Raw genomic sequence first — 27,995 nt, 5'->3', positions numbered from 1 at the left:
TATGGACTCTTAATTGGCAAATTAAAATGTAAATAGGTATGTGTCAAAAGCTTTGGAAATATCCCTGCCTTTAATCCCACTTCCAGAAGTGAGACTGCATAGGAAATAGTTGGAAGTGTGGGGTGTATTTGTATAAATACATAAACTCACGACATTATTTTCAACATCAAAATACTTCTTAACAACTTGCAGATTGCTCAATTAGAAATTATGTTCTGATTTTTTTTTAATTTGTGTGTGAACATGAGTGAGGGAATCAGGGGTGACTTCTGGCAGTGTCTTTACTTTTGCTGAGGTAGGGCCTGGCTTCTGCTGCAACACTGGGTACTCTAGGCTATCTCACTCTTGAATTTCCAGGCGGTTCTCCTGTCTCGGCTCCCATCTCACCAGAGAAGCATTGCAGACACGAGACCACTGTTCTGGGCTTTTATGTAGACTCTGGGAACTCTTGCATAGGTCATCAGCCTGGGTGGCAAGTGCTTTTCTCCAGTGAGCCTTCTCTCTGGCCCTAAATTCTGGTTTTAAGGTAGAATTCTATATCACTGAATATGATTTTCAGAGCATATTTAACAATGTAGGAAAATAATCTAACATGACATTAATCAATACCAGGGTGCTATGAGATGATAATTCAATGTATATTTTTTTAAATGTATATATAATTGAAAGATCTTACGCATATAGTTTAACCTATGTTTAGAATAAACAATGTTTACATTTATTTAATTATTTTGTGTGCATGTGTCTATTAACAATGTCAAAATACCAATATGGAGGCCAGAGGACAGCTTGCAGAAGTCAGCCCTCCTTCTACCATGCAGACCCTGGGGATCAAACTCAGGTCATTTGCCTTGGCTCCTTCACCTGCTGCTCCTACTGATCCATCGCCCCAGCCCTTAAAATGAGCATCTCGTAACGATGGGCACACACGCAGTGTCCTTCAGGACTGATGCGCACACACAGGCTGCCCAGTCCTGACTGCACAAAGGCTTCCTTTGCTATCTGAACAAGGGCGTTAAGCCTTGAACGTGGAGAAATGGAGTTCTTAGCTCCCACCTAGAACTACCTTAGCCGCTGCAGATGCCCATCAGGTTCACCAGACATTAGCTGCTTATGTCATCATGGCAGCCTGTACCTCATCTGAGGAAGGCACAGGGGAGTCCCCAGGCAAAAGGGTCCCGGCACCTACCGAGGACAAGGCAGCTTGTCATGAGCCTCTGTCCTCCTGGCTAACAGTGGTTGCTAGATTCCAGTGCAGCCGCTTTTCCCATAAGGCATTGAGGCAAGGTACCGAAGTTAGCAGAGCTGGCCGGTCTGGAAGCTGGAAGGCTCCATCCACCTTGCATCCTGTGAGGTTGCCGACTCAGGAGTAGTTTGTGTGCACAGATGGTGGTCCATCCCAGGCTGGCGGGAGCCTGCTCACAGCAGGTGTGCCTGATGACATATGGCTCTTGCCAGTCATCCACTCGGTTCTGCAAGGCCCAAGAAAAGCAGACGTTGCTGTTTTCTGATGGTTTGCACATTTGCAGTTCCTGGCACTGTACACAGTGGTCAGGCCATAGGATGCCACTGCCCTGGGAGATGGGGTCAGGTGGAGGTAGAGAGGAGTCCCAACGTTGCCTCCAAACACATGCTGCAGCAGAATTATGGGAGGCTGCCATGACCCTCACAGAGAAGAGAGCTTGACACTCCTGTTAGAAAAATGCATGGAAGGGAGCCAGTCAGTGAACTCGGGCTGCTGCCCCCAGACTCAGGGAGCCGAGCAGCCGAACCAGAGTCAGCAGAAGTAACAATGAGGACTGGGATCAGGCTCACCGCACACAGGAAGCAGGCCGAAGGGCTCTCTGTGCGGGATTTAAGGAAGCATTTAGAACATCACACAGGTCAGGCATGATGGCTCAGCAAGGGAGGGCAATTTTCCCAAATTTAAATTATTAGTACTCTCTTTTGGAGACAATATCTCACTATGTAGCTCTGGCTGACTTGGAACTCACAGAGATCTGCCTACCTCTGCCTTCAGAGTGCTGGGACCTGAGTTCGATTCCTCCTAGCCCAAAGCCCACATGGTGGGGAGAGAGACCTGACTCCCACTCGTTGTCCTCTGAGCACACATGCACCTTGGCATGAGCATGCTTGCTTTGGAGTGCGCATCTCTTTTGGCTTCTGAGAAGCACTGTCTGCTTCACGAATCTGATTCTTCCAGCCAAGGGCAGTGTGCTGGTGCACTGTCCGTAGGCTAAGAACAGTTGGGTTGGCCTCCTGTGACCATAAAATGTCTCATGGTACTGTAATACCCAGTTCACTATGACTAAGATGAACATGAAACCTTGTGTTGAATTTAAAAATAATCCTTTTCTACTTTTAGACAGAGCAAGTCCCATGTCTCGTTACCTAGTCTTGGATCTGTGAGAGGAAAATAGTGATTTCTTTTAAAAAGAGAGAGATGGTGCACGTGCCATTCATTCTTGCTGTCCCAAAGTATCCTTCTGCAGAGGACACATGGTTCCTAACAGGTCTACTTTTTAGTCACCATTAAAGAACACAGCTCCTGCCTCCTCTCCAGCAGGCTGTTGTGGGTGGGGTCCCTAACTCTGTGTGTACCGCAGGTGACACCCACAGGAAGGCACCTTTCTCTGGGTCAGCTCCATGTACCACTTCAGCTTGCATCACTATAAGATTCACTTATGAAACAGTAAGATAGAGATAATTAAAAATAACCAGCATGAGGTTTGCAATGAGACTCAGCAATAGTCGGTGGGATAGGAATTACAAAGTATTCACTAGGACTGTTCTTTTGTTTGTTTGTTTGTTTTGTTGTTTTTTTTGTTTTGTCTTTTCGAGACAGGTTTCTCTGTATAGCCCTGGCTGTCCTGGAACTCACTCTGTGGACCAGGCTGGCCCTGAACTCAGAAATCCACCTGCCTTTGCCTCTGCCTCCCAAGAGCTGGAATTAAAGGCATGCACCACCACCGCCCGGCACTAGGACTATTCTTAAAGACATCGCTTACAGGCAATTTTCAGAGTAGCTGAGCATGTGTTTCTACTTATCGCCATTTATCCTCACACAGGTGGTTTTTTAGAATTTTTGAGGCTCTTTGCCATGGACTCTGATGCTTTGGCCCTTGCCTCATAGGAACTACTTTCCCCTGGCTGCACTCCGAAGTAACAACACAGTAACAAAAGCAGCCTGAGCCTGCGAGAGAAGGCTTGGCTGGGCTCATAGCGGACTGGTGCAGCCTGTCCTGGTGGACAGTCCTGGCCTCAGAGCTCAGGGCTCTGGCCAGGTTGCATCTGTGGACAGGAAGCGGAGAGGGATGAATCCTTGTGCTTGGCTCACTCTCCCCTTTCAGGACCAAAGTCCATGGAATGGAACCCCTCCCCTCCACCGGGATTAGAGTAGGCTGTCCAGCATCAGTTACCCTAATCAAGATAGTAACTCAGCCAAGCTAATCCCCTCATAAACACAGGCATAGAATAACTTACTCAAGGCAATTCCTGACAGACATGGCCATATACTATTCTAATCTCGGTAATGCCTAAGAGAGTACCTCGTGGCCTTTGTTCAAGGCAACTCCAGACCCGGCTGGGTAATAGCCCCAATCATCACAAGCATAGGTAGCTAGAAAAAGCCACATGGTGGTGTGGATGCTCAGCCTGTAGTGGGCATTTTCATTTTCTGTTTGGTCAGCTTAGCTGTGGTTGGTTGCCACATTCCCTTGGGAGGGAGCTGGGCTCAGGAACAGAGGTCATGGGGTACACTACCTCTTCCTGATCCTTCTTCCATGGGGCCTGTGGGGGCAGCACACAGTCAAGGCCTGCAGACAGACACTCATCTTCTGAGACACTCAGTTATAGATACCTTCAGACTATTCCTTCCCATCTTCCTTTACATATGCATAGTTTATAAGGGAAATATTTTTCAACTCAGAACTATTTCTGTAATTATGGCTAGCTCATAACATAAGATTCTCTTGAGGCAAAAATAAGAAACTCATATTTCATGTAAATGAAGTCTCACAGCTGTCAGATGGGCGGAGGCCATGGTCATTACAGAATCCTCCTTGCAGAAACACTGCAAATACGGGAAATGCCATGTTTAACTCAGTCATCAGCACGAGGGAGGTGGACCGGCAGCGGAAGGCCTGACCCTGTGTCCCGCAGGCTCCTGTTCTAGAGTCGGCTCAGACCTAACTAACATCTTACCACGATGAACAGAGATGCTCTGACCAGTGATGCCGAGCACAGGCATCAGTCCTGAGGAAGGGCTGACAGGCCAGGTAGCCGTGCATGTCCATGCTAGGACAGCACGTGACCTGCGTGCGCAGATGGAGGACCATGCCCTTTCCCTGAAGCTGAAGTTATCAAGCTGTTGAACCTCCATGTGGCTGCTGGGAATCGAACTCAGGTCCTCTGCAAGAGCAGCAAGTGCTTTTAATCACTGGGTCGTCTCTCCATCCCCTGCTGTTGCTTTTTGAGATAGGGCCCTATAGCCCAGGCTGGCCTAGAACTTAGGGTGATCCCCCTGTCTCATCACCCAAATCCTGGAATTATAGGCATGAACACCACACCCAGCTGCCATGTATGGCTTATGTGCTACTGTTCTCTATTAAGTTAAAACACTTACATACATGTATGTTTCATATATATGCATCATGCCTTCTGTAAGCAGAATTCAAAATACTTAGAATGCAGAGGTTGGCCTCCTACTCACAGAGCTCTGCCTGCCTCTGCCTCCCCAGTGCCGGGATTAAAGGCATTACCATGATTAATTACCTTAATGTCAGTCTCTCTGATCGCTTGCTGTGACTTCTGCCTGCTTTTTCTGCTTCATCTGCCTTGGTACAGCACCTTTGAATATTAATAAGTGCATCTTGTTGTCACAGCAAATGGATCTTTCATTTTCTTCTTGCTATTTCTCATTTTGTAGATATTTTAATTACAAAGATGGCATCTTACAGATAAATGTATCGGTTCCTTTATACTTTGGGGGCTTTACATCTGGTTTTTAAGGGTCCTTCCATCTGAGATGACAGATGTAATCAGACATGGTCACTTGTGCTTTCTTCTAATGCCTGCGTGATTTTGCCTCTGTGTGTTGCCTTTGGGTTTGAAAGAAAATGAGATTTTGTGTCTTGTGAGTTGTTTAGGAGCCTGAGCCCCGACCTGGGGCTGAGAACAAAGCAGAACAGACAGGGCTGTTGTTAAGACATTCCTAAGAACAGCTTGATTGTACAAGCAGGGCTATCTTGTCTGGGTCAACACCACCTGGCCGGAACCTCCCCTCTGTCTACTGCCCCTTGACGCCGGGTAAAGTCATACATCAACTGGTTGCTATGTGAACAAAGATAAGCCCCCAGCCCACAGAAACAAAGTCCTGATGCCCTGTAATCTTTCTGTTAATGTTTGAATAAGCCAATAGTGTGTCGCTATGCTGAATTCCACACCCCTAAGCCCCTTACCCCATAAAAACCCCTAGCTTTCGAGCCTCGTGGCCAACATCCGTTATCTCCTGTGTGGGATGCATGTCAGTCCGGAGCTCCGTAATTAACCGTCCTCATGTATTTACATCAAGATGATGGTCCTTCGTGACTTTTTGGGTGCACGCCGAATCGGGAATTGGGTGGGGGTTTCCCCACTAGGTTCTTTCAGGTTTTGTCCAGTGCCATTTTTCTGTGAGGAGTGAGGTGGACATGTATTGTTGAAAGTTTTCAGGGATCAAGGGCTGTATAGATTCTGTGCCCAGAGTCGCACCTGCAAGGTCGCACCTGCAAGCCTCCATCCATATTTCACAGAATACAGTTAGTTTTGTTACTAAACAGTTGGAAATATCCCACATTCTTGGAGATGACAGCCAAGCATCATCCTATGAAACTTTGTCTCCCTGGCCTAAGAGAATGTCTGATAGAGATAAATGCAGGGGCTGGGTGTCAGGGATCTCTTACAACACAGAAACGGAGGGGAGCTCGGTTAGCCTGATTCTCTGACTGTTCTGCAGTCTTGGATCCAGCCAACCATGAGCTGGATCATTTGTAAAGAAGATCACGTCTGTTTCAAATATATAGGAGGTCACATCTGTTATGAGCGTGTAGAAGATCACATGTGTGATAAGCATGTGGAAGATCACGCCTGTAGTGAGCATGTACAGATGATTTTCTCATTGTTCTCTGATCAGTATAGCACAGCAATGATTTGCATCATATTTACATTGTGCTTGATCCTATAGGTGTCCCAGACATGATCTGAAGTCCACCCAAGGGTGCATAGAGGCTATATGCCCTTCCACTTAGGTTAGCATCTGCAGGTGTCAGTGGCCTTTGCAGGTTCCTTTGTGTACTTAGGATGACAAGGGAGACCACTTGAAGCTGAGCCCCACTGATTTGCCCCTCCCCAACCACCGGCCACCAGCAGAGCTGACAGTGCCACTGGAAGTCAGGTCTCCAGGAAGCGCTGCTATCCTTGTCATCTGACATTCCACTCAAGGGTCAGGCCCTTGACAGGAGAGAGTGGTGTTGCCAGAGTCAGCTGGGTCAGCTCTGAACTCTTTAGCTGTGGTTGCAAGGGCTTCATTGTGGTCAGACACGTGACAGCAGTGGGCAACTTAGTACAAGCTCTCTACCTCCAAAGCCAGATACAAGGCTGGCAAGATGGCTCAGCAGGGGAAGGGGCTTGCTGCCAAGGTTGACAACTGAGTTATATACCTGGGACTCACATGGTAGATAGAACCCACGAGTTACACTATAAGTAAAGGTAACTTTAAAAGGGGACAGGATAATACACCCTAGAGTCATTTGGAGATCAGAAGGGTTAGGTACTGCAGGGTCTTGGCAAGGCCTTGGAGCAGAGTCCACACCCCACCCTACTTCCTCTGCTCTGTGTTGTGTAGTCCCTGAGTTATAATACTGTGTGGTGAAACCCACGGTGGTGACAGAAGATTTCTCCAGAGTCTAGGGCTGTGTGTGCTCTGTTGTAGTTTTGCCTCTGCCTGAAGCCATGCGATTGTAGATGCTCTCTGAAAGGCCAGCTCTTTGTCAAGTTTGAAGCCACTGAATAGTGTGGCTATTCACCCGTAACCACGATGCAGTGGGTTAGCCGTTTTGATAACAATGTTTGGCTTTTTGTTCTGGCCTTATGCCTGCAGCATTACCCTGTCGATGGCTCCCAGGGGTTTTCCCATGCTGCATGCCCTGTAATCATATTACCCCCATCTGATAAACAGCTAGCTCGTATTGTAACAAACCTCTCTGCACACAGCCTTGTTAATGTGCTAAAATAATGGACCCGGGGGCATTTCCAAAGAGTGTGACTCTACAATTAGCCGACCTGGAGGCTCACAGCATGCTGATTGAGTTCTACCATGCTGCAATCACAGGGGTCCTCAGAGCACACCAACCACACTGCAGAGGCGCCTCTGGGCCCTCAGAGTCCTTCAGTCCCAGCCTAGATAAACAGTCTTATTTCATTCAGTCTGGATACATCTCTTGGATAAATGAACCATGTCCTTTGGAAGCTGTGACTTTGAGTTAAAGAATTCACGTTAAACATCCAGACGGTAAAGGCTTAACTATGCTCCATCAGTGTCTCTCAGACTGGATTCTGCTGTAAATCACTTGGTTGGTTTAGTGTTAGGCACACGTTTTGTAGAATTGGCCTTGCAGTTTTTTGTTTTTTTTTTAAGGACAGCCATTGTCTCCTTGGAACTCACGCTTTTAAAGAAAACCTGTATCAGCTCTTACCTTCTTTGAGGGCATACCTTCTACTCATACCTATATTCATTAGATCTGAACTCTTCAGAAAGGAATTATTTTAATACAAGGGAGGATTTTCACAGTCTTTGATTCAGTCAACAGCCTTTTCTCTCTCTCTCTCTCTCTCTCTCTCTGTATACATATGCTTGTATGTGTGTGTATGTATGCATGCTCATGTGTGCTGGGCACACGTGTGTTAGGTGTGGGTGTATGTCTGTGAGCATGTGCAAGTCCAAGGTCAGCATCAGATGGCTTCCTCCATTGCTCTCTACCTTATTCCCTGATGTAGGGTTTCTCAGTTGAACTCAGATTGATTGCTTACTCCCAGAATCCTCTTCTCTCATCTTCATGTGCTGGGATGACAAGTGGGTCACCACACCCACTATCTTTTACACATGATCTGGGATCTGAACTGCTGTCTTCATACTTGTGTCCATGCACTCTGACATCCCCAGTCCCCCAGTCAAGAGTCATGCCAGCTTCTGGACTGTAGTCCTGCGGGCACTTTCCACAACAAACCCAAACATTTGTGCATTTTTGGTTCCTTTCTGATGGTCCTAACACACTGAGTCTTTTGGAAGCTGTTAGCAGTATCCCAAGCCCCTACCGTTATGGAGAGGTTAGTATATAACTCATGACACATGGAGGCCATTTACCTGAGTGAGAAATTTTCCTTTCCTTTTTTTAACTTTAGGGATAGGATTTTTAATTGCAATAGGAATGGTCATCACAAGAAGCCAAGCAATGTAGAAGTGAGTAGTAAAACTACCCACCCACCCCCAACACACACACACACACACACACACATACACTGTGGCATTGGGCCTATGACATTTGATCTGCCTCTGTCATTCCCTTTGCAGTCACAAGCGCCTGGGTCGTGGGTATGGGCACACTCTTCTCTGTACTTGCTCTGTATTTGGGTATTATAGGCTCTTTGACGTCTGCCTCTGGCCGCCAGTCTTGTGCTTCTCAGTGGCTGAATGGCATCAGTGTGAGCTTCAGACGCTCCTACCAGAGGCCTCTCAGGTCGGGTGCAGCACATGCTCTTCTGAATGCCCGCAGTAACTTTCTGGTGCTGCCTTCAGGCTTCTGCATCAGCTCCCACAGTAAGACGACTGGCAATCAAGAGTGCTTTTAATGAGTACTGATCTGGTGGGGCTCAGTTTCTGCTCTAAGTCTGCAGTGCCCCCATTCTTCTACTTTCCTCCCCTAACTGCAGCTTCTGACTCTTCTTAGCTTTGCTATTTATGGATGAAGATTCAGTTCAGGAAGCTGCAGTTTGGATTTGTTGTTCTTCATGTTGTTGTTGTTGTTGTTTTGTTGTTTTTGTTGTTGGCTGTAGCATTAGGAAGGAGCACATAAACTCAAAATACACAAAATTCAAGGGCATTAAATTTGACAATGTGGAAAATAGATGAAAATAATAGAAAAATATAAATTGCCAAATTGCCGGGCAGTGGTGGTGCACGCCTTTAATCCCAGCACTTGGGAGGCAGAGGCAGGCGGATTTCTGAGTTCGAGGCCAGCCTGGTCTACAAAGTGAGTTCCAGGACAGCCAGGACTACACAGAGAAACCCTGTCTTGAAAAACCAAAATAAATAAATAAATAAATAAATAAACAAACTGCTAAATTTGGCATCAGAGTAAGTAAATATCAAGCTCCAGAAGACCAGCCTGAGGAAGGCACCTACTCCATCTAGATCATGTGGCTTGGGATATAAGCATCTTTATCCATTGAGCCCTCTCACAGGACCCAGTCAAAACAGTCTGAAAAGTTCAATGTTGGCTTCTCAGTATACAGTCACCCTGTCTGCGTTCTAGAGGTCCTTCTTTCTTAGAAATCACCTTTCTAAGGACTGTCTGTGAGAGGAAACAGAGTATGATTTTTCCATGGCTGGGGAACAGAGAGGAGAGAAGCAGTTAGAGCCACTGTGCTTCAGGAGAGTTAAACACTAGCATCCCCTGAGTCACGACCAAACCAGAAAACTCAGGAAACACCACTGTATGACCTTGGTGTGTGTGTGTGGGGGGGGGGGGGGGAGCTCTGGTGCTCAGGTTCCTGAGACCCCTCTGAGGAGGAGAGTCTTCCTGGAGGAGGGGAAGCAGAGAGCAAGATGGGGGGGAGACCACGGGCAGTGACCCTAAGAACTGTGCCTCCTCTTACTTGATCTGGCCCAGCCCTGTCTCCTACAGGATGCACACTCCCAGAATAGCACCACCTACTGGGGACTAAGTGTTCAACACAGGAGCCCTTGGAGACAGATTCCAATGGGGCATTTTGCATTGTAAGTGCTAATGTTCAAATATTGCCATGTGGTTTACAAATGAATCCTAGATACTAAAGAGACAGGCACCCGCTGTGTTGCCCTGGTGACCCAGAACACAGAGCCAGTGGCAAGGCTCCCAGCTCATTGTGCTAAAGTGATAGCGAGTTTCCTAGCCTACTTGCAAACGTCTCTCAACTGATGACCATTTGCATTTAGGATGAAGATGAGAAAACTTTAAAAAGAAAATCTAATCAGAATAGTGAGGGACCAGTGTCAACAGGGAAGGAAAGTTTAACTCATGAGTTCAAGAGTAACGCAAGCCCTGTGATCGTGAGCTAGGATTTTGTGGAAATGAGAGAGAATAGAAATAAGATCAAAGTCGATGCCACTCTTCATTTTCTTTAACAACCACCACCACCACCACCACCACCACCACCACCACCAGCACCAGCAGCATATGTTTTCTCTGTTTTATATCCGTGGGTGGTTTGCCTGACGTTTGTCTAAGTCTTTCTTCTGATACACATCTCCTGCAGCCTGTGGGTGAGGCTGGGGACGTTTTCCCATGGTTTGTCAAGAGTGTCACAGCACCTAAGGCCTCTGTAGACTGTCCTTCAAATTCTACATAGTAAGGACCAGGCTTCCTGAATTGTGTATGTGTATTGTAGTGTCCTGTGTCAGGCTCACACCCCTGACTTACACCGTACCACATTCTTCCCTAAGGATCCGGAGCTGAGAAGAAGCCAGAAGGTCCCACAGAGCAAAGCATTCCTGATTCCTGCCCCATGTGGTGACACGCTGTTGAGGACCCATGAAGGACAGGCGTCCATACCTCACAGCCCGCTGGGGGGTTGTTGAGGTGGCTGTAGCTGTGTGCATATTGAGAGCTTCCAGATTGAAATTTTTGCCGAGACCCCTTGAATTCCATATGTGCTCCCCTTGCATAAATCTCCACCATAGTGATAGCGGAGTCATCTGTGAGTGGCAGCATGGCTGTGTGACCCCCATGTCTGCAGGCTGTGCTCCCTCGCCCTGCTCCCTCCTGAACCCTCGGGCCTCTCCTCGTTGCACACTCAGCCCAGCCCAACACTACCTCTCAAATCCTTAGAAGCCCCGAGCACACTGCTGTCTCATCTCCTCATGGTTGGTTTTCCTCCTTTTCCTGTAACATTTTTATTAAGAGTTGTAAGGCTGCACCACAAGCAGAAGCTACCCCCCAGACTCTGGAAGGGAGTATTTCCCTGCCATTTCTCCTTCATCCTTCCTAGTCTTAGGCTTTGGATCTTGCTGTGGAAACCTTGAAAGTCATTTCCTTCAGTGTCCACATGGCTCCTGTCCCACGCTCTGGCCGACTAATCAGAGGCCCTTTCTCAGAGGAGCCATGGCTGTAGGTCCTACAGCAGTGGCCTGGTGTGGCACCGTGTGCCCACTCTAACAGCCTCATGCTTCGTGCACCCTTTTCCTCTCAGCCCTGGACCTTCCTGACAATAACTGTGACATGTGACACTATGATAGGAAGGAGGGTTTGTTTTGTGCACAGTTTGAGGGTGGAATTTGTCATGACAGGGAGCAGCGTAGTCACACTGTAGTAGAGCAACGGATGCTGTCGATTACGACAGATGTCCATGGACGCCTTTTTGTTTCACTCGCCTCCTTTTTAATCAGCTCAGGACCCCAGCCTAGTCGGTCGGTCCGAGGATCCTGCCCTATCCAGTCCCCAGTGCGCCTTCAGGAATGCCGGCCTCTGTTCATGCTTTCTCTGCAAGGCCGGAAGGATGTCACGTCTGGACAAATCCTTTCCCTTTCTTCCTGGTGATGAGTTTCAGGAAGGCAAGCTAATTGCAGTCTCTTTCCTTACCACTTCCCTGTTAGGACCATGTCCTTCCTACTCCTCCCAGCATCCCTCACTTCCTTTGCAGGATGTGTACCTGAGGATGTGTGTCTGGACTCTGTCTCCTCCTCTTCCTTTCTGTGTCAACCTGGGTGGAGCCAGTGAGTGTTCTATTGTCTGTGCCATTCTGGAAAGTGTTCAAAGGACTAATTAGAGGCCAGTGATTGTGTCATTTCAAGAGGGGATACAGAGATCAGTTGACAGGCAGCTTAAGAAGTGCATGTCACCCAGAGTGAGGACCGTGGGTTATAGCCTCGGGAGCGCTCACAGGAGCCATGATTACCGTGAGGATAAGGATCATGGCAAATACTTGTAAAGTGTGGGGGGGGAAATAAAATAAAAACGCCAAACCCAGTAAATCCAGGTTTTCACGTGGAAACTTCTTTGTTATAAGTCAGTGTTTGATCTTTAAAATAACTGTTGACAGACTCATCCCTGAAGCTCCAACCCTTCTGTGTTAAGGATCTTTCAAAGGAGTTGTGTTTCCCCACCATTCCACAGTTGGCAGCAACTTTCAGTGCTACCCAGGGCAAGCTGGGACCCATCTGTGCCACCTGTGCCTTTCGATTTGTCTTTGAGATGTTTTCTGAATCTGTGTAGTGTAGACTTAGAGTCAAATCAACAAAGCGAGTGGCAGGTCTCTGTCCCTCTAAGGATGTGCTGGGGTGGAGGTCCGGCACTCCCTCCCCTCTGGGGAGGGAGCAATGCTAGGAAGGACTTGGGGCTGGGGTGGGGCATTTCCACCCTAACCTCATGGACCTGCTCAGAGATATTCTCACTGCTGCTGGGGGTGGGTGGGGCAGGATGTGATGGATGGAGGCAAGGCAATCAGCAGGCCTTGAAGGCCTTGGGTGGAATCCTGTAAAAGATGTCCTAACAGTGCAGAGATCTGTCTCCAGGCACTGTTAGCAACATCAAAGGGACAGGAAAGGCTGCTGTGAAGTGGCTATTTTTGTTCTTTCTTTGTTAATGTATTATCTTCTCTGGAACTAAGCATCCCCATGTTATGACTGACAAAGCACTGTGGTAGGTAATGGAACTAAGTATCCCCATATAACTCTGACAAAGCACTGTGGTAGGTAATGGAACTAAGTATCCCCATATAATGTCTGACAAAGCACTGTGGTAGGTAATATTTTTAAAATAGAATACACAATGAGAAAGATTTTTGATTACATTGTGTTGGATGTGTTGATTAAAGAGAAACAAATCCGCCACAACTGTGATTTTTAAGTTTAAAACAGTTCTTAAAATTCAAGTGTATGCGTCCTTAGAATCATATCCAGGCTGCATGCGTGTATCTGTTTACATCTCTTCCCACAAAGTATTCAAGGTGGCCAGTACGAGCACTTCGAAGAAACGAGGCTGGCAGACTGAAAACAAGATGTCAAATGGGCGTAATGATAACATGTTTATCTTAAGTTCAAATCTAATTGGCCATGGCTGAGTCTATAACTAAAGCTAGGAAGCAGTCAACAATGGCCATAAGCCAGTTTCTGCATAGAATAAGCATTTGCAAAGGTGAGTGTTAGTTGTCAAGGTGATAGAGCCTAGCAGCACCTGGAAGATGGGCTCTGGTACATGCCTGTGGGGTTATCATGATTGCATTAACAGAGGGGAGACTGCACACTGTGGGTGGCCCCATCCCCTGGCTGGGATCCTGGACCTTGTAAATGGAGAAGGGATTTCAACAGCAGCAGCACCCCTCTCTGCCTCCAGATTGTAGGTGTTGGTGGTGAGCAGCTGCTTCAAGCCCTGACTGCTCTGACATCCGGCCCTGATGGACTGGACCCCTGAGCTGTGAGCCCGAGCTCACAGAGCAAGTCTTCCTCCTAGAGTCATCTCCTTGACCACAACGGAGCCAGGCTAGACACCAGTAATAAAAGGATTACAGGAAAGAAGTCTGACATCTGAAAAGCAAGTGCACTTAAAACAATTCACAGGTCAAAGATGAATTCTCACAGGAAGTTTTAATACATAGAAGTGAACTAAAATGAAAATATATCAAAACTTGTAGAATGTAGCTAAAAGCATCACTTAAAGAAAAATTTATAATTTCAAAACCTTATGTGAGAAGAAAGGAAAAGCCCAGCCAGGCGTGGTGGAGTCTGACCCGGCACTCACTCGGCACTCGCTTGGAGGCCAGCCTGGGTTCTGCAGTAAGGGTGCTTTCGAGAGTGAGCAGGGCCTGCCAGGCATTCCTAAGGCCCAGGGCTCAGTCCCCACTGCTACCAAGCAAGCAAAAAATTAACAAGAAGAAAGAGAGGGAGGAAATGAAACTATTTGGGGGAGGGAGGGGATCAGCAAGCAGAGTGGGGGAGGGTGGAGGAAGGTGGAGGTGGGGGAGGGTGAAGGAGGGAGGGTAATGAGTGGGAACAAGCACAATGGCATGTATTATGATGCTGCAGTGAAGCCTTATTGCTACTTTAGGAAATAGGTAAAGAATAGAAAATTGACTCAAAGCAAATCAAAAGAGGAAAACCAATTAAATGAAAAATTAACTCTTTGGGGGTGGATTTGAAAGCTAACAAGAAACTGAAAAGGATGAGAGAAACAGAAATGGGATGGAATGGAAGACCTGGGCACAGCCCTGGAGAGGAGCCTGGGGTGCTCCCAACAGCTCCTGAGAGGAGCCCTGGGTGCTCCCAACAACATTGTGCTCATGAAGAAGTTATTCCACTCCTTTATAACTACAAAACTTCAACCAAGATGAGCATTGAATTGTTCTGCAGTCATCAGGGAAATTAAATTTCTAATCTCTCGAAACCCAGATAATTTCACCAGATTATACCAAAGAGAAAAGGTTTAGCAACAGCCTTACATAATTTCTTACATAAGATAAAAGAGGAAAGTATTTCGCAGTCCACTCCCTGCGGATGGCGTCACTCTGTTGTTGATTTCAAAGAATGATCAGGAAAGCAAAATACCAAAACATACACACGCACACACACATACACGCACATGCGCATGCACACAAACCACCACTCACCAGATCACAGACCAGGATCTCTCCTGACTTGAGAGTCTCAGTTCTCCGTGCAGGGCCTGTGGATTGAGCACACCTGTGGGCAACAGATAGCAGCAGGATCCCCTTCAGATTTGTTCAGAAAATATCAGTTAATATATCCTACACCTACACAGTATTATGAAGAAATTGGATATACCATGAGGCTATACAGAGAAAGTCGTAGACAACGTCTCACACTAGTTTCTGATAAAATTTCTCATCAAACGAGGATTAGATGGGAAGGCTTCTCAAGCTGGTAAAATGTCAATGAGAACTACAACCAATATAGTATTGAAGAGTGAGCGGCTCAATCCCATTTCTCTAAGAGCAGGAGAGTCATGATGTCATGGCTGCCATTCTTAGCTGACATGGCACGGGAAGAGAGAGAAGAAAGGCGCACATTCTCTCAGGAAGCCAGCCCTGCTTGGAGGTGACAGTGTAGGCCATTCTCAGGGTTGAGACATTCCATCCAGGCTACAAGATACAGACACAATAGAGAAAACACAAACTCATCAACATGTGTCATCATGTATCTGTCTGTGGCTTTTGTGCTAATTATACCTGAAAATTCATCTTAAAAAATCCTGTCTGTGTGAACAAAGAGTGAGTGAGTGTGCAGAGACTTAAACTAAAAAAATAAAACATTATGTAAAATTGCTCCAAAGAGTAAAGTGCACCATGGCCCACAGGAGCAGGCGTGTCCTGGACACTGCGGAAGAACTCAAAGATGGCGGAAATAGATGCAGAGAGCCGCTCCCATTTAGTCGTACCACTGTGAGAACATTTGCTCTACCCACGAGGAGTCAGGCAATTCCTGAAGAAGTCAACAGGTTTCTGGAGACAGGCAAGCTAGTTCTAGAATTTATAAAGAAAAGCCGACAACCTAAAATGGCTGAAGTAATTTTGAAGAGAAAAAAGCCATGAGGGAAGTTCTCAATGGGAATGAGGAAGACAGCACGTGACCACAGTGAGCACGTGACCACGGTGGGCTAGCCCAGATGGACCAATCGGAGTAGAGAATGCAGGTCATGTAAACACATTTGGATGATTTTTTTTTTTTTTACAAAGATTTACTTTTTAAAATTATAAGTATATGAGTATCTGTGTGGGGGTATCCAGAGTCCACAGGAGCTGGAGTTACGGGTGGTTGAGGTGCTGGGAACAGAGCTGTGTCCTCTGCAGAGCAGTGAGTGCTCTCAGCAGCTGGGCCCGGCTCTGGCCCTGCCCTCCTAGGTCTTTTTTTTTTTTTTTTTTTTTTTTTTTTATTTATATACATTACATTCCAGCTGCAGTTTCCCCAACCTCTACTTCTCTCAGCTCCACCTCCCAATCCACTAAGGTGGGGCTTTAAAGCCTTGAATTTAGTTTTCTTTCTTTCAACTCCTCCTCAGTTTTCCTTTAAGAAAGAAAGAAGCGTGGGCTTCCCAGGGATATCAACCAAACAGCATCACAAGTTGCAGCAGGACTAGGCACAAACCCTCACACCAAGTAGGAGGAAACAGGTCCCAAGAACAGGGTAAGAGTCAGAGATATCCCACTCCCACTATTAGGGGTCCCTCAAGCTACACAACTGAAACATGTGTGCAGAGCACCTAGCTCAGACAACACCAGCTGTGTTTGTCACATCAGTCTCAGTGGGCCATGTTCTCATGGTGTCCTCAACCCCTCTGACTCCTACAGTCCTTCCTTCCCATCCTCTTCAGGGTTCCCCTGGCTTTGCCTAGTGTTTGACTGTGGGCTCCGTGTCTGCTCCCATTACTTGCTGGACAAAGCCTCTGTCATGACAGTTGGCCGAGGCCCTGATCTATGCGTACAGCAGAATACCACTAGGAATCATTTCATTGACTTTTTTTTTCCTGGTCATGTTTGGTTTTATTGCATGTCTCTGGACATCATCCAGCCTCCGGTTCCTGGCCCTCCATGCAGTGTTAAGTATGGGCTCTCTCTCGGCACAGGTTTCAAGTTGGACCAGTCATTAGTTGGCTACTCCCGTAAGTTCCATGACACCATCACCCCAGCACATGCTGCAGACAGGGGAAGCTGGAGGCTGAAGGTTTGGTGGCTGAGTTGATGTCCCAGTCCTACTGCTGGGAGGCTTGTCTGGTTGTACAGAATGGCCGGTGGGGGCTCCATATCCACCAATTACTAGGAGACTTCTCTAGGTTCACCCTCGGAGAATCCAGGGAGCTTCCATGACCCTGCATTTCTTTATCACAGCTGAACGCTCCCAATTCCAGTCATCCCTCCATACCCTTCCCCAACACCTGAACGTTCCTGTTCCCATCCTCACCTATCCGCCAGTCTGCCTGCAAAATCTATTTCCCCTTCGCAGGGAGATACATAACACCCACCACCCCCAAAGCTCGTTGTTACTTTGTCTCTCCCGGTCTGCGGATTGTATCATGATAATCCTTTCCTTAACCGCTAATGTCCCTTATAAGTGAGTGCGCACCATGTTTGTCCTTCTGGGTCTGGGTCTCGGGATGATTTGTTTCTAGTTCCATCCATTTGCTCGCAAGTTTCAGGATATCATTGTTTTTAACAGCTGAGTAATACTCCATTGTGTAGATGTACCACATTTTCTTTATCTATTATTCAGTTGAGGGAGTTCTAGGTTGTTTCCAGTTTCTAGCTATTATGAATAAATCTGCTATGGACATAGTTGAGCAAGTGGTAGGATGGGCACCCTTTTGGTATATGCCTGTACTGGCTGGCTTTCGGTCAACTTGACACAGGGTGGAGTTATCACAGAGAAAGGAGCTTCAGGTGAGGAAATGCCTCCATGAGATACAACTGTAAGGCATTTTCTCAATTAGTGATCAAGCCATTGTGGGTGGTGCCATCCCTGGGCTGGTAGTCCTGGGTTCTATAAGAAAGCAAGCTGAGCAAGGCAGGGGAAGCAAGCCAGTAAGGAACATCACCTCCACGGCCTCTGCATCAGCTCCTGCTTCCTGACCTGCTTGAGTTCCAGTCCTGACTTCCTTGGTGATGAACAGCAATGTGGAAGTGTAAGCTGAATAAACCCTTTCCTCCCCAACTTGCTTCTTGTTCATGATGTTTTGTGTAAGAGTAGAAACCCTGACTAAGACAGTGCCCAAGAGTAGTGTAGTTGGGTCTTGACTTGGATGGAATCCCAAATGTCTGAGGGATTTCCAGGCTGATTTCCATAATGGCTGTAAAGTTTGCACTCCCACCAGCAATGGAGGAGTGCTCCCCTTACTCTACATCCTCATCAGCATGAGCTATCACTTGCAATTTTTTTATCTTGACCGTTCTGACAGGTGCAAGATGGAATCTCAGAGTTGTTTTGATTTGCATTTCCCTGATCACTAAGGACGTTTCTTTACTCTCTTAATTAGAGATTCCTCTGTTGAGAATTCTTTGTTTAAATCTGTACCCCATTTTAAAATTGGGTTATTTGGTTTATTGATGTCTCAAGTTCTTTGTATATTTTGGACATTAGCTCTCTATCTGATGTGGAGTTAGTGAACATCTTTTCCCAGTCTGTAGGCTGCCATTTTGTCCCGTTGATATTGTCCTTTGCCTCACCAAAGCTTTTCAGTTTAATGAGGTCCCATTTATTAATTGTTGATCTTAGTGCTTGAGCTATGGGTGTTCTGTTTAGGAAGTTGTCTCCCTTGCCAGTGCATTCAAGGCTATTCCCTAATTTCTCTTCTCCTCTGTTGGTTCTGTATTAGGGTTTTCTAGAGTCACAGAACTTATAGAATGAATCTCTCTCTCACATACATATATGTGTGTGTGTGTGTATACACATATATATACATATATATGTACATATACTCTTTCATATATGTGCACACACACATATATGTGTGTGTGTATACATATATATATGTATATATATATATATATATGAATTTATTGGAATGACGTACAGGCTGCAGTCCACCTAGTCCAACAATGCCCAGCTGTGAATGGAAAGTCCCAAGAATGTAGCCATTGCTTAGTCCCAGTTCCACGAGGCTGGATGTCTTATCTGGTCTTCTGTATAAGATGGAATCCTGAAGAAGTAGGCTCCAATGGATGTGCTGGCAAAGTGAGGGCAGTAGACAGGGAACCTCATACAGGCCTCCAGCAGAAGGTATGGCCCAGATTAAATGTATGCCTCAAGATCCAGATCACAAGTGTGCCCTCCATTTCCGGATTGTAATTCATTCCATATATAGTCAAGTTACAAGCAAGAACAGCCATTACAGGTTCAGTGTATCTAGTTTCATACTAAAGTCTTTGGTCCACTTGGACTTGAGTTTTGAGCAGAGTGATAGATGTGGATCTATTTCCATTCTTCTACATGCCAACATCCAGTTAGACAGCACCATTTGTCGAAGATGCTTTCTTTTTTCTGTTGTGTATCTCAGGCTTTGTACTGGCTAGTTTTGTGTCAACTTGACACAGGTGGAGTTATCACAGAGAAAGGAGCTTCAGTTGAAGAAATGCCTCCATGAGATCCAGCTGTAAGGCATTTTCTCAATTAGTGATCAAGCCTCGAGAACCCATTGTGGGTGGTGCCACACCTGGGTTGGTGGTCCTGGGTTCTATAAGAAAGCAAGCTGAGCAAGCCAGAGGAAGCAAGCCAGTAAGTAACATCCCCTCCATGGCCTCTGCATCAGCTCCTGCTTCCTGACCTGTTTGAGTTCCAGTCCTGACTTCCTTTGGTGATGAACAGCAATGTAAAAGTGTAAGCTGAATAAACCCTTTCCTCCCCAACTGGCTTCTTGGTCATGATGTTTGTGCAGGAATAGAAACCCTGACTAAGAAAGGCTTCTTTACCAAACACCAGGTGGCCATAGGTGTGCGGATTTACATCTGGGCCTTTGATTTGATCCCACTGATCAACCTATCTGTTTTTATGCCAATACTATGCAGTTTTCGTTACCATAGCTCCTTAGTATAGCTTGAAATCGGGGATGGAGATACATCCAGATGTTCTTTTATGGTAGAGAATTGTTTTAGCTATCCTGGGGTTTTCGTTTCTTCATATGACGTTAAGTATTGTTCTTTCAAGGCCTATAAAGAATTGTGTTGGAATTTTAATGGGGATTGAATTGAATCTACAGATTGCTTTTGGTAGGATGGCCATTTTCACTATGTCCTACCAATCCATGAGTATGGGAAATCTTCCCATCGTCTGGATCTTCTTCAGTTTCTTTTCTCAAAGATTTGAAGTTTTTGTCATACAAGTCTTTCACTTGCTTGGTTAGAGTTACCTCAAGTTATTTTATATTATTTGTGGCCATTGTGAAAGGTTTTGTTTCCCTGATTGCTTTCTCAGCCCGTTTGCCATTTGTATATAGGAGGGCTACTGATTTTTTTCTTTTGAGTTTTTCGTCTATCCAGCCACTTCACTAAAGCTGTTTATCAGCAATAGGAGTTCCCTGGTAGACTTTTTGGGGCCACTTGTATATTCTACCAAATCATCTGTAAATAATGATCTTTCTTCCTTTTTTAAATGTATGAGTGCTCTATCTGCATGTACACCTGCATGCCAGGAGAGGGCATTGGATCCCATTACAGATGGTTGTGAGCCACCACTTGGTAATTGACCTGGGAATTGAACTCAGGACCTCTGGAAGAGCAGCCAGCGCCCTTAACCACTGAGCAACCTCACCAGCCCCATCATCTTTCCACTTTGTATCCCCTTGATCTCTTTCAGTTGTCTTATTGCTCCAGCTAGAACTTCAAGTACTGTATGGAATAGACATAGAAAGGGTGGACAGCCTCGTCTTAGCCCCAACTTTAGTTGGCTTGCTTTAAGTTTCTCTTTATTGAATTTGATGCTGGCTATCAGCTTGCTGTATATTGCCTTTATTATATTTAGGCATGCACCTTGTTTCCCTGGTCTCTCCAAGACTTTTACCATTGTCTGAGGCTTCTTCAGCATCTAAAGAGATGACTGTGTGGGGTGCTTTCAGTTTGTTATATGGTAGACTGTGTCGACAGATTTTCATATGTTGATCTGTCCCCGTGTCTCTAAGATGAAGCCTACTTGACCATGGTGGATGATCTTTTTGATGTGTTCTTGGATTCAGTTTGCAAGTATTTTATTGAGTATTTTTGCATCTGTGTTTATGAGGAAAATTGTCTGTAATTATCTTTCTTTGTTGAATTTTTATGTGGTTTGAGTGTAAGGGTGACTGTGGCCTCATAAAATGAATTTCACAATGTTCCTTCTGTTTCTATTTTGAGGAATAATTTGAGAAATATTAGCATTAGCTCCTCTTTGAAAGTCTGGTAGAATTCTGCACTAAATCTGTCTACCCCAGGACTTTTATTGTGGTTGGGAGACTTTTAATAACTGCTTCTATCTCCTTTGAAGTTATAGGTCTATTTAAATTGTTTGTCTGATCTTGATTTAATTTTGGTAAAAAAAAAAAAACTATGTATCTATCAAGAAAATTATCTATTTCTTTTAGATTTTCCAATTTTGTAGAGTACAGGTTTTAAAATGAAGACTAATGATTCTTTGGATTTCTTCAATGTCCGATATTATGTCCACTTTTTTGTTTCTGTTTTTGTTAATTTGGATATTTTCTTCCTTCTATGTGGTTTGGATGAGGGTTTATCTATCTTGTTGATTTTCTCAAAGAACCAGCTCATTATTTCATCAATTGTTATACTGTTCTCTTTGTTTCTGTTTTATTTATTTCAGGCCTCAGTTTATTTCCTGCCATCTGCTCCTCCTGGGTGTGTTTGCTTCCTTTTGTTCTAGAGCTTTTGGGTATCCTGTTAAGTCACTAGTATGAGATCTCTCCAGTTTCTTTATGCAGGAGCGTTCTGCTATAACCTTCCTCTCAGCAACACTTCCCCTGTGTCCCATAAGTTTGGGTATGTTGTATGTTCATGTTCATTGAACCCTAGAAAGTCTTTCATTTCTTTATTTCTGCTTTGACCCAGTGATCACTGAATAGAGAGTTGTTCAGTTTCCATGAGTTGTAGGCTTTCTGTTGTCTCGGTTGTCATTGAAATCCAACTTTAATCCGTGCTGGTCTAACACGATGCAGGAGGTTATTTCGATTCTATTAAGACTTGTTTTGTAACCAAGTATTTGGTCAATTTATAGAATGTTCCATGAGGTGCTGAGAAGAAGGTACATTCTTTTGTGTTTGGGTGAAGTGTGTTAGTTCCTGTTAGGTCCATTTGGTTCATAGCATCTGTGAGCTCTAGTGTTATTTTTTCCTGTTTAGTTTTTGTCTGGTTGACCTGTCAATTGGTAAGGATGGGGTATTGAAGTCTCTCACTATCAATGTTTGAGAATCAATGTGTGATTTAGGCTTTAGTAGTGTTTCTTTTACAAACATGAGTACCCTTGTCTTGGAGGCATAGGTATTAAGAACGGAAGGATCATTCTGTTGTATTTCTTTCCTTTAAAGAGTGTGAAGTGTCCTTCCCTGTCTCTTTTGCTTAATTATGATTTGAAGCCTATTTTGTTGAAGATATTAGAATGGCTATACCACCTTGTTTCTTGCATGAAAAATCTTTTTCCAACCTTTTATTCTGATGAAATGTCTTATCTTTGAAATTGAGGTATGTTTCTTGTCTGCAGCAGCAGGATGATCCTGCCTTCCCATCCTTTCTGTAAGCATGTGTATTTTTACTGGGGAGTTGAGTCCACTGATCCTGAGACCTATCAGTGACCAATGATTGTGAATTCCTGTTATTTGGGGAGGGGGGCGTGCACATGTGCGTGTGTGCGCACGTCCTTCTTTCAGTCTTGCGGCCGTGAGATTATTTAGTGCTTGTGTTTTCACGGGTGTAGTTAATCTCCTTGGGTTGGAGTTTTCCTTCTAGTACCTTCTGTATGGGTAGACTTATGGATAGATATTGTTTAAGTTTGACTTTGTCGTAGAATATCTTGTCTTCACCTCCTGTGGTGGTTGAGAGTGTTGCTGGGTACAGTTATGGTGCGGGAGTCTGGGCTGGCATCCGTGTTCTCTCTGAGTCTGAAGGACTTCCTGTCAGGTCCTTCCAGCTTTATCGTTTCCATTGAGAAGTCCCGTGTGATTCTGACATGTCTGCCTTTACATGTGACTTGGCCTTTTCCCGTGCATCTTTTAGTATTCCTTCTTTGTTGAATATTTAGTTTTGATTATTATGTGTGTGTGTGTGTGGGTGCTTTCTTTTTTGATCTAATCTGTTTGGTATTCTGTAAGCTTCTGGTATGTTTACAGGCATCTCCTTCTTAGGCTAGGAAATTTTTCTTCTTCCATGATTTTGTTGAAAATATTTGAGCTGGAAATCTTCTCCTTCTTCCATTCCTATTATTCTTTTTTTTTTTTTTAAAGATTTATTTATTTATTATATGTAAGTACACTGTAGCTGTCTTCAGACACTCCAGAAGAGGGCGCCAGATCTTGTTACGGATGGTTGTGAGCCACCATGTGGTTGCTGGGATTTGAACTCTGGACCTTCGGAAGAGCAGTCGGGTGCTCTTACCCACTGAGCCATCTCACCAGCCCCCCTATTATTCTTATATTTGGTCTTTCATAGTGTCCCAAATTTCCTCGATGTTTTGTGTCAGGAACTTTTTATATTTAACATTTTCTTTGACAGATGTGTCTGTTTCTTCTATCGTATCTTTTCCACCTGAGATTCTCTCTTCCATCTCTTGTATTCTGCTGGTGACGGTTGTGTCTGTAGTTCCTGTTCTCTTGCCTGGGATTTTCATCTCCAAGATTCCCCAGTCTGTGGCTTCTTTATTGCTTCTATTTCCATTTTCAGGTCTGGAACAGTCTCAATTGTCTCCTTCATTTCCTCAAATTGTTTGTTTGTATTTTTCTGAATGTCTTTAAGGGATTTGGTCATTTTTCTCTTTAAGGACCTCTATCATCTTCATAAAGTTGGTTTTAAGGTCTTATTCTTGTGCTTCACTACGTTGGAATGTTCAGGGTTTTCTGTGGTGCGGCTGGGCTCTGGGGGTGACATATTGCATTGGCGGTGGTGTGTGCTTACACTGGCCTCTAGGCACTGCTTTGGAGTGATTAGAGGTCTAGATGCTAATTTCTGAGTTTGTCTTACTGCTTGGGTGTTTTGATTCTTGGTTTCTGTTTCCTCTCTGCTCGTCTTGTCAGTCTGTGTTGTCTTTAGCAGAGCGGGAAGTCTCCATCCCAGTTGGACACTGGGGCATGGCAACTAGGGGGGCACTGAACTGGGGATAGGATAGGGGAAGCTGCGAGAGTGAGAGAGTGCAGGAGGTTGGTGGGCGGAGCCTGCCTGGGCTGTCTGCCTTTCTTAGGACTGTTAACTAAGGCATTTTCAGGAACAGTGCTAGAGCAACAGAAAGTTCAGGGGGCTGGGGCTCATTCCTCCCCCCCCCCCACCCCCAGCCTCACAATTTACATATAAGTCAACTCCAAATTAAGTGAAATTTAAGTATAAAATATAAAACTATAATAAATTTAGAAAAAAATATAAGACACAACCTTCAGGACTGAAGGTATAGCCAAGAAGTTTTAGACTTGACACCACAGCACCATTCCGAGGAATGGAAAACCAACCGTTCATTGGATTTCATCAGCTATTTTTTTTTTAATGCCAAAGATTTTGTGAGGTTGACAAAAATGGTCATGTTCCTACATAGAGGCCATACTTGGAAAATATAGAGCCAGACCCCAGGGGCTGCACTGGGGACGATTAAGGAACTCTGAAGTGAGTGAGACGAGGCTGAACCACACCCATACGTCAGAGGGAAGACACATCGCTACTGTTGGGGGGCACATAGTTTCCTTAAAGATAAACCTGAGTCCCCCTGGCACAGCCTGGCAGCTCCCCAGAGAGTAAACACTGGTGTTTATTTTTAGGGCCTATTTGGTATCTACAGGAGCTTTATAGCTTTAGAAACGGTGCACGTTTTCCTTAATGGGCATATAAACACTCTGGACTATTCCTCAGCAGTAGAAAGTGAGGCTCAGCTAAGTAGCAGGAATTACTCCACAAAAGCCAGTTGTCTACACCACAGTGACCTTGTGGAGAAGAAAATAAGCAAAGTCCCCTGTTCATAAGGCTTTAGAAACACCTTAGGCTAATTAGCCTCGGTGTCTTTTATGTAGCAGAGGTTTCCTAAACAAGTTCCTAGCAAGCATGTGCCTAAAGAGGCAGACAAGGTCACATCTGTGGCCAGCAATGAAGGAGGCTGAAGCCATCCTGGCCTGCACAGTGAGACCCTGTGTCATGGAAGAAAGCAAAGAGGACAAGGAGGGAGGCTCAGAAAGCAAAGGCTGCCGGTGCTCAGTGGTGCAGCCCACCATACACACATTAGCACGTGTGTGCTGCTGGCTGTGGGCCACTCTCTTCTGAGGGTTGTAGGAAAGAGCACAGGTGCCTGGAATTGGTGTGAATAGCCTTCAGGAAAGCACCGTACTGTATGAATGATGTAGCTACTAGAGTGTCTGTCACCTTCTCGCTCCCATGATTCATTGTGAAGCCGGTCTGCGCTGCACAGCAGTAGAACTTACACAACCCTCTCTGCCTGCTTCCAGCTTCCCAGCGAGGACCCTGAGATCTCCGAGGTCTCATCCAAGTGCCTGTCCATCCTGGTGCAGCTGTATGGAGGAGAGAACCCCGAGAGCTTGTCCCCGGAGAACCTGGTGACCTTTGCCAACCTCCTGATGACCAAGGAGGACCCGAAGGACCAGAAGCTTCTGCTGAGGATCCTCAAGAGGATGGTGAGTCAGCCAGGGCGGGCCACGGCCACCACAGCAGGACTGGGCAGGGACCTTATTTCAGATTTCCAAAATGTCTCATGTGTGGCGTGGGCCCCCCAGTTGCCTCTGTGTGCAGTCATAGGTGGCTGACATTGGTCATATTCTGCATGTTGACGTTGGTTATACTCCATATGTGTTACATTGTCTTTCTGAACCACATGAGAAATGCAAGACATCATTCTTTAAAAATGAAAGAAAGGGAAAGAAGGCAGAGAGAGACGTAGAAGCTGGCTCTCTGGCTGAAGTGTCCTAATTAGTCATTAGCACTGGCGTGATTCTTTGGCACCCTTGCCATATCTATTCTGCTTCAGCCAGCTACCATGTTTGTTTGGTTTTTTTTAAGATTTTATTTATTATTATATGTAAGTACACTGTAGCTGTCTTCAGACACCCCAGAAGAGGGCGTCAGATCTCACTACAGATGGTTGTGAGCCACCATATGGTTGTTGGGATTTGAACTCAGGACCTCTGGAAGCGCAGTCAGTGCTCTTAACTGTTGAGCCATCTCTCCAGTCCCCACCCTACCCCCCACCCCCCGACCCCTTTTTTTCCCACTGATGGAGTTAGGAGGCCTGGCACACTTGTGAGTTCTTTGAGTTGTAAGAAGTTACAGAGGGAAGAGCTTCCCTCAAGGGCCTACCTCGGACACAATCATTAGATGTACGTGCTGGCCAGGGGCACATGGACATGGCTTTTAGTGTCCTGAAGGTCAGTGTGCCCCACCCCATGGCTCCTGAGGCTGGAAGCCTGGGTGGATTCAGAGAAGGTAACCCTGAGGTGTAAAAGGCCCTGTAGCATGCCATGACTGGGATACAGTGCTATCCATCATCTAAAAGGTTGGGGGGATATGTGGTCTCCAGAAGAAATACCCTGGCATTTCTGTTTAGGGTCTCAGTCTTGGGACAGAATCCTTCTGAAGCCATAATTGTCACTAACAAAGGATTGGACTGTTCAGCTCTGCTGATGGACCCGAGCATGTCCCCCAGGTCCTCTTCCTTATCCCTCTGTATTTAGAGAGTTTGGAGAACAGTGTGGAGCCTGATGATCGACTTACCTGTTTCATTTACGGGGAAAGTTGGGAGATTTTTAATCATACTTCATGCTTTTGCTATAAAAACATGGTGGGCGTCTTCAAGTCCCTCCCAAGCCTGTTTATTACTCATAGTGTTCCCAGGAGGACTGCAGACAAGCCTGCATGTCTGTTAATTAAAGCTAGTTTACTCCCAACACTCAGTGCTGATGGCTTATCGAGTACTGCAGAACTGTCTGGGGCCTAAGAGTGGCTGAAGTAAAGCTGCCAACTACTCTGGGAAAGCAGGTGTATCCAGGAGAAGGTGGCACCTGTCATCTTCAGGCCCATATGTCAGGGGCAGTGAAGGTGTCAGCTGGGCAGTGGGTAATTCCAGTAGCCATGTCATGGCTGACTCTGAAAGTGATGTGATTGGGATGTCTGACAAGCACCCACCCCTTGAAAGGTCTCTGCTCTGTGTCCTCACCTGCAGGGGAGGGGGCAGGAAGCCCTGGGTGAATGTGCACCTTGTCAAGGGCATAGGCTTGTCATGGACACCAATGACTGCAGCCATGGCAACTGGCAAAGCCGTCCTCTGGGTAAGGTTTCGAGGTGTGGTGACACCTTCCTCTGATCTAAGTGTTTAGGAAGGATTAACAGTGTGCACAAACACTATCAGTCCCAGGTCTCTGCTCCTGGGTGACTGATGACACTTCCCCTGGTGGTGTACATATGAACATTGCTGTGCAGTGGATGCCTTCCCTCAGACGGAGCCCTACCCACACACCCAATCACAGGTTTTTAAATCTGTGTTCTGTTCTTCCTTCATTCCCTCCTTGCCTGAGTCTGGCTAAGCCCCTGAGCAGAGTAGGGTACGGCAAGCGCCCAGCTGTCATTTCCTATCTAAGTTCTGACATTGGTCACCGGATGTTCTTCTGTGAATATAAGTGTCACAAGGCATTTCCTTGTGTGCTGAGCCCATATGGGCATGTCCAGGCCCCATGCATCCCACAATGGCTGTGAATGTGGCTCAGACATTGCAGATGATAGCATCCCTGGCCAGCGTTATCAAGCAGACAACACAGTAGGTGTTCTATGATGCAGGTCTGGGAATTGCTTGCTTGTTCTTATTCTTCTATTTTATGACCATGTTGAGTCGCAGAACTCAGACTGGACCTGATTTTGACCACAAAAGTAAAGAAATATTCTTGGTATAAAAATATACCTCAGGAGGTCCCCCTCTCCTGACTTAAGTTTCTCAAGATTGCAACCTTCTGTTTTTATTTTGTCCTCTCTCTCTCTCTCTCTCTCTCTCTCTCTCTCTCTCTCTCTCTCTCTCTCTCTCTCTCTCT

General features: G+C 45.7%; 1 protein-coding gene across 3 annotated transcripts in view; it reads left to right on the top strand.

The window, feature by feature from the left end:
• Positions 1-27,995, top strand: part of Ulk4 (unc-51 like kinase 4) — a 283,269-nt gene that overhangs the window by 185,200 nt on the left and 70,074 nt on the right. For all 3 annotated transcript variants that reach the window (XM_021173385.2, XM_021173384.2, XM_021173383.2), the window contains exon 35: positions 25,410-25,595. In XM_021173385.2, coding sequence (XP_021029044.1) covers positions 25,410-25,595 — 186 coding nt within the window. The remainder of the gene's footprint in view (positions 1-25,409; positions 25,596-27,995) is intronic.

Source organism: Mus caroli, chromosome 9 (assembly GCF_900094665.2).
Source record: "Mus caroli chromosome 9, CAROLI_EIJ_v1.1, whole genome shotgun sequence".
In the NCBI taxonomy this organism is placed as follows: Eukaryota; Metazoa; Chordata; class Mammalia; order Rodentia; family Muridae; genus Mus; species Mus caroli.
Note: the sequence above shows the minus strand (reverse complement) of the source record. Positions and strands in the feature narration are given on the sequence as shown.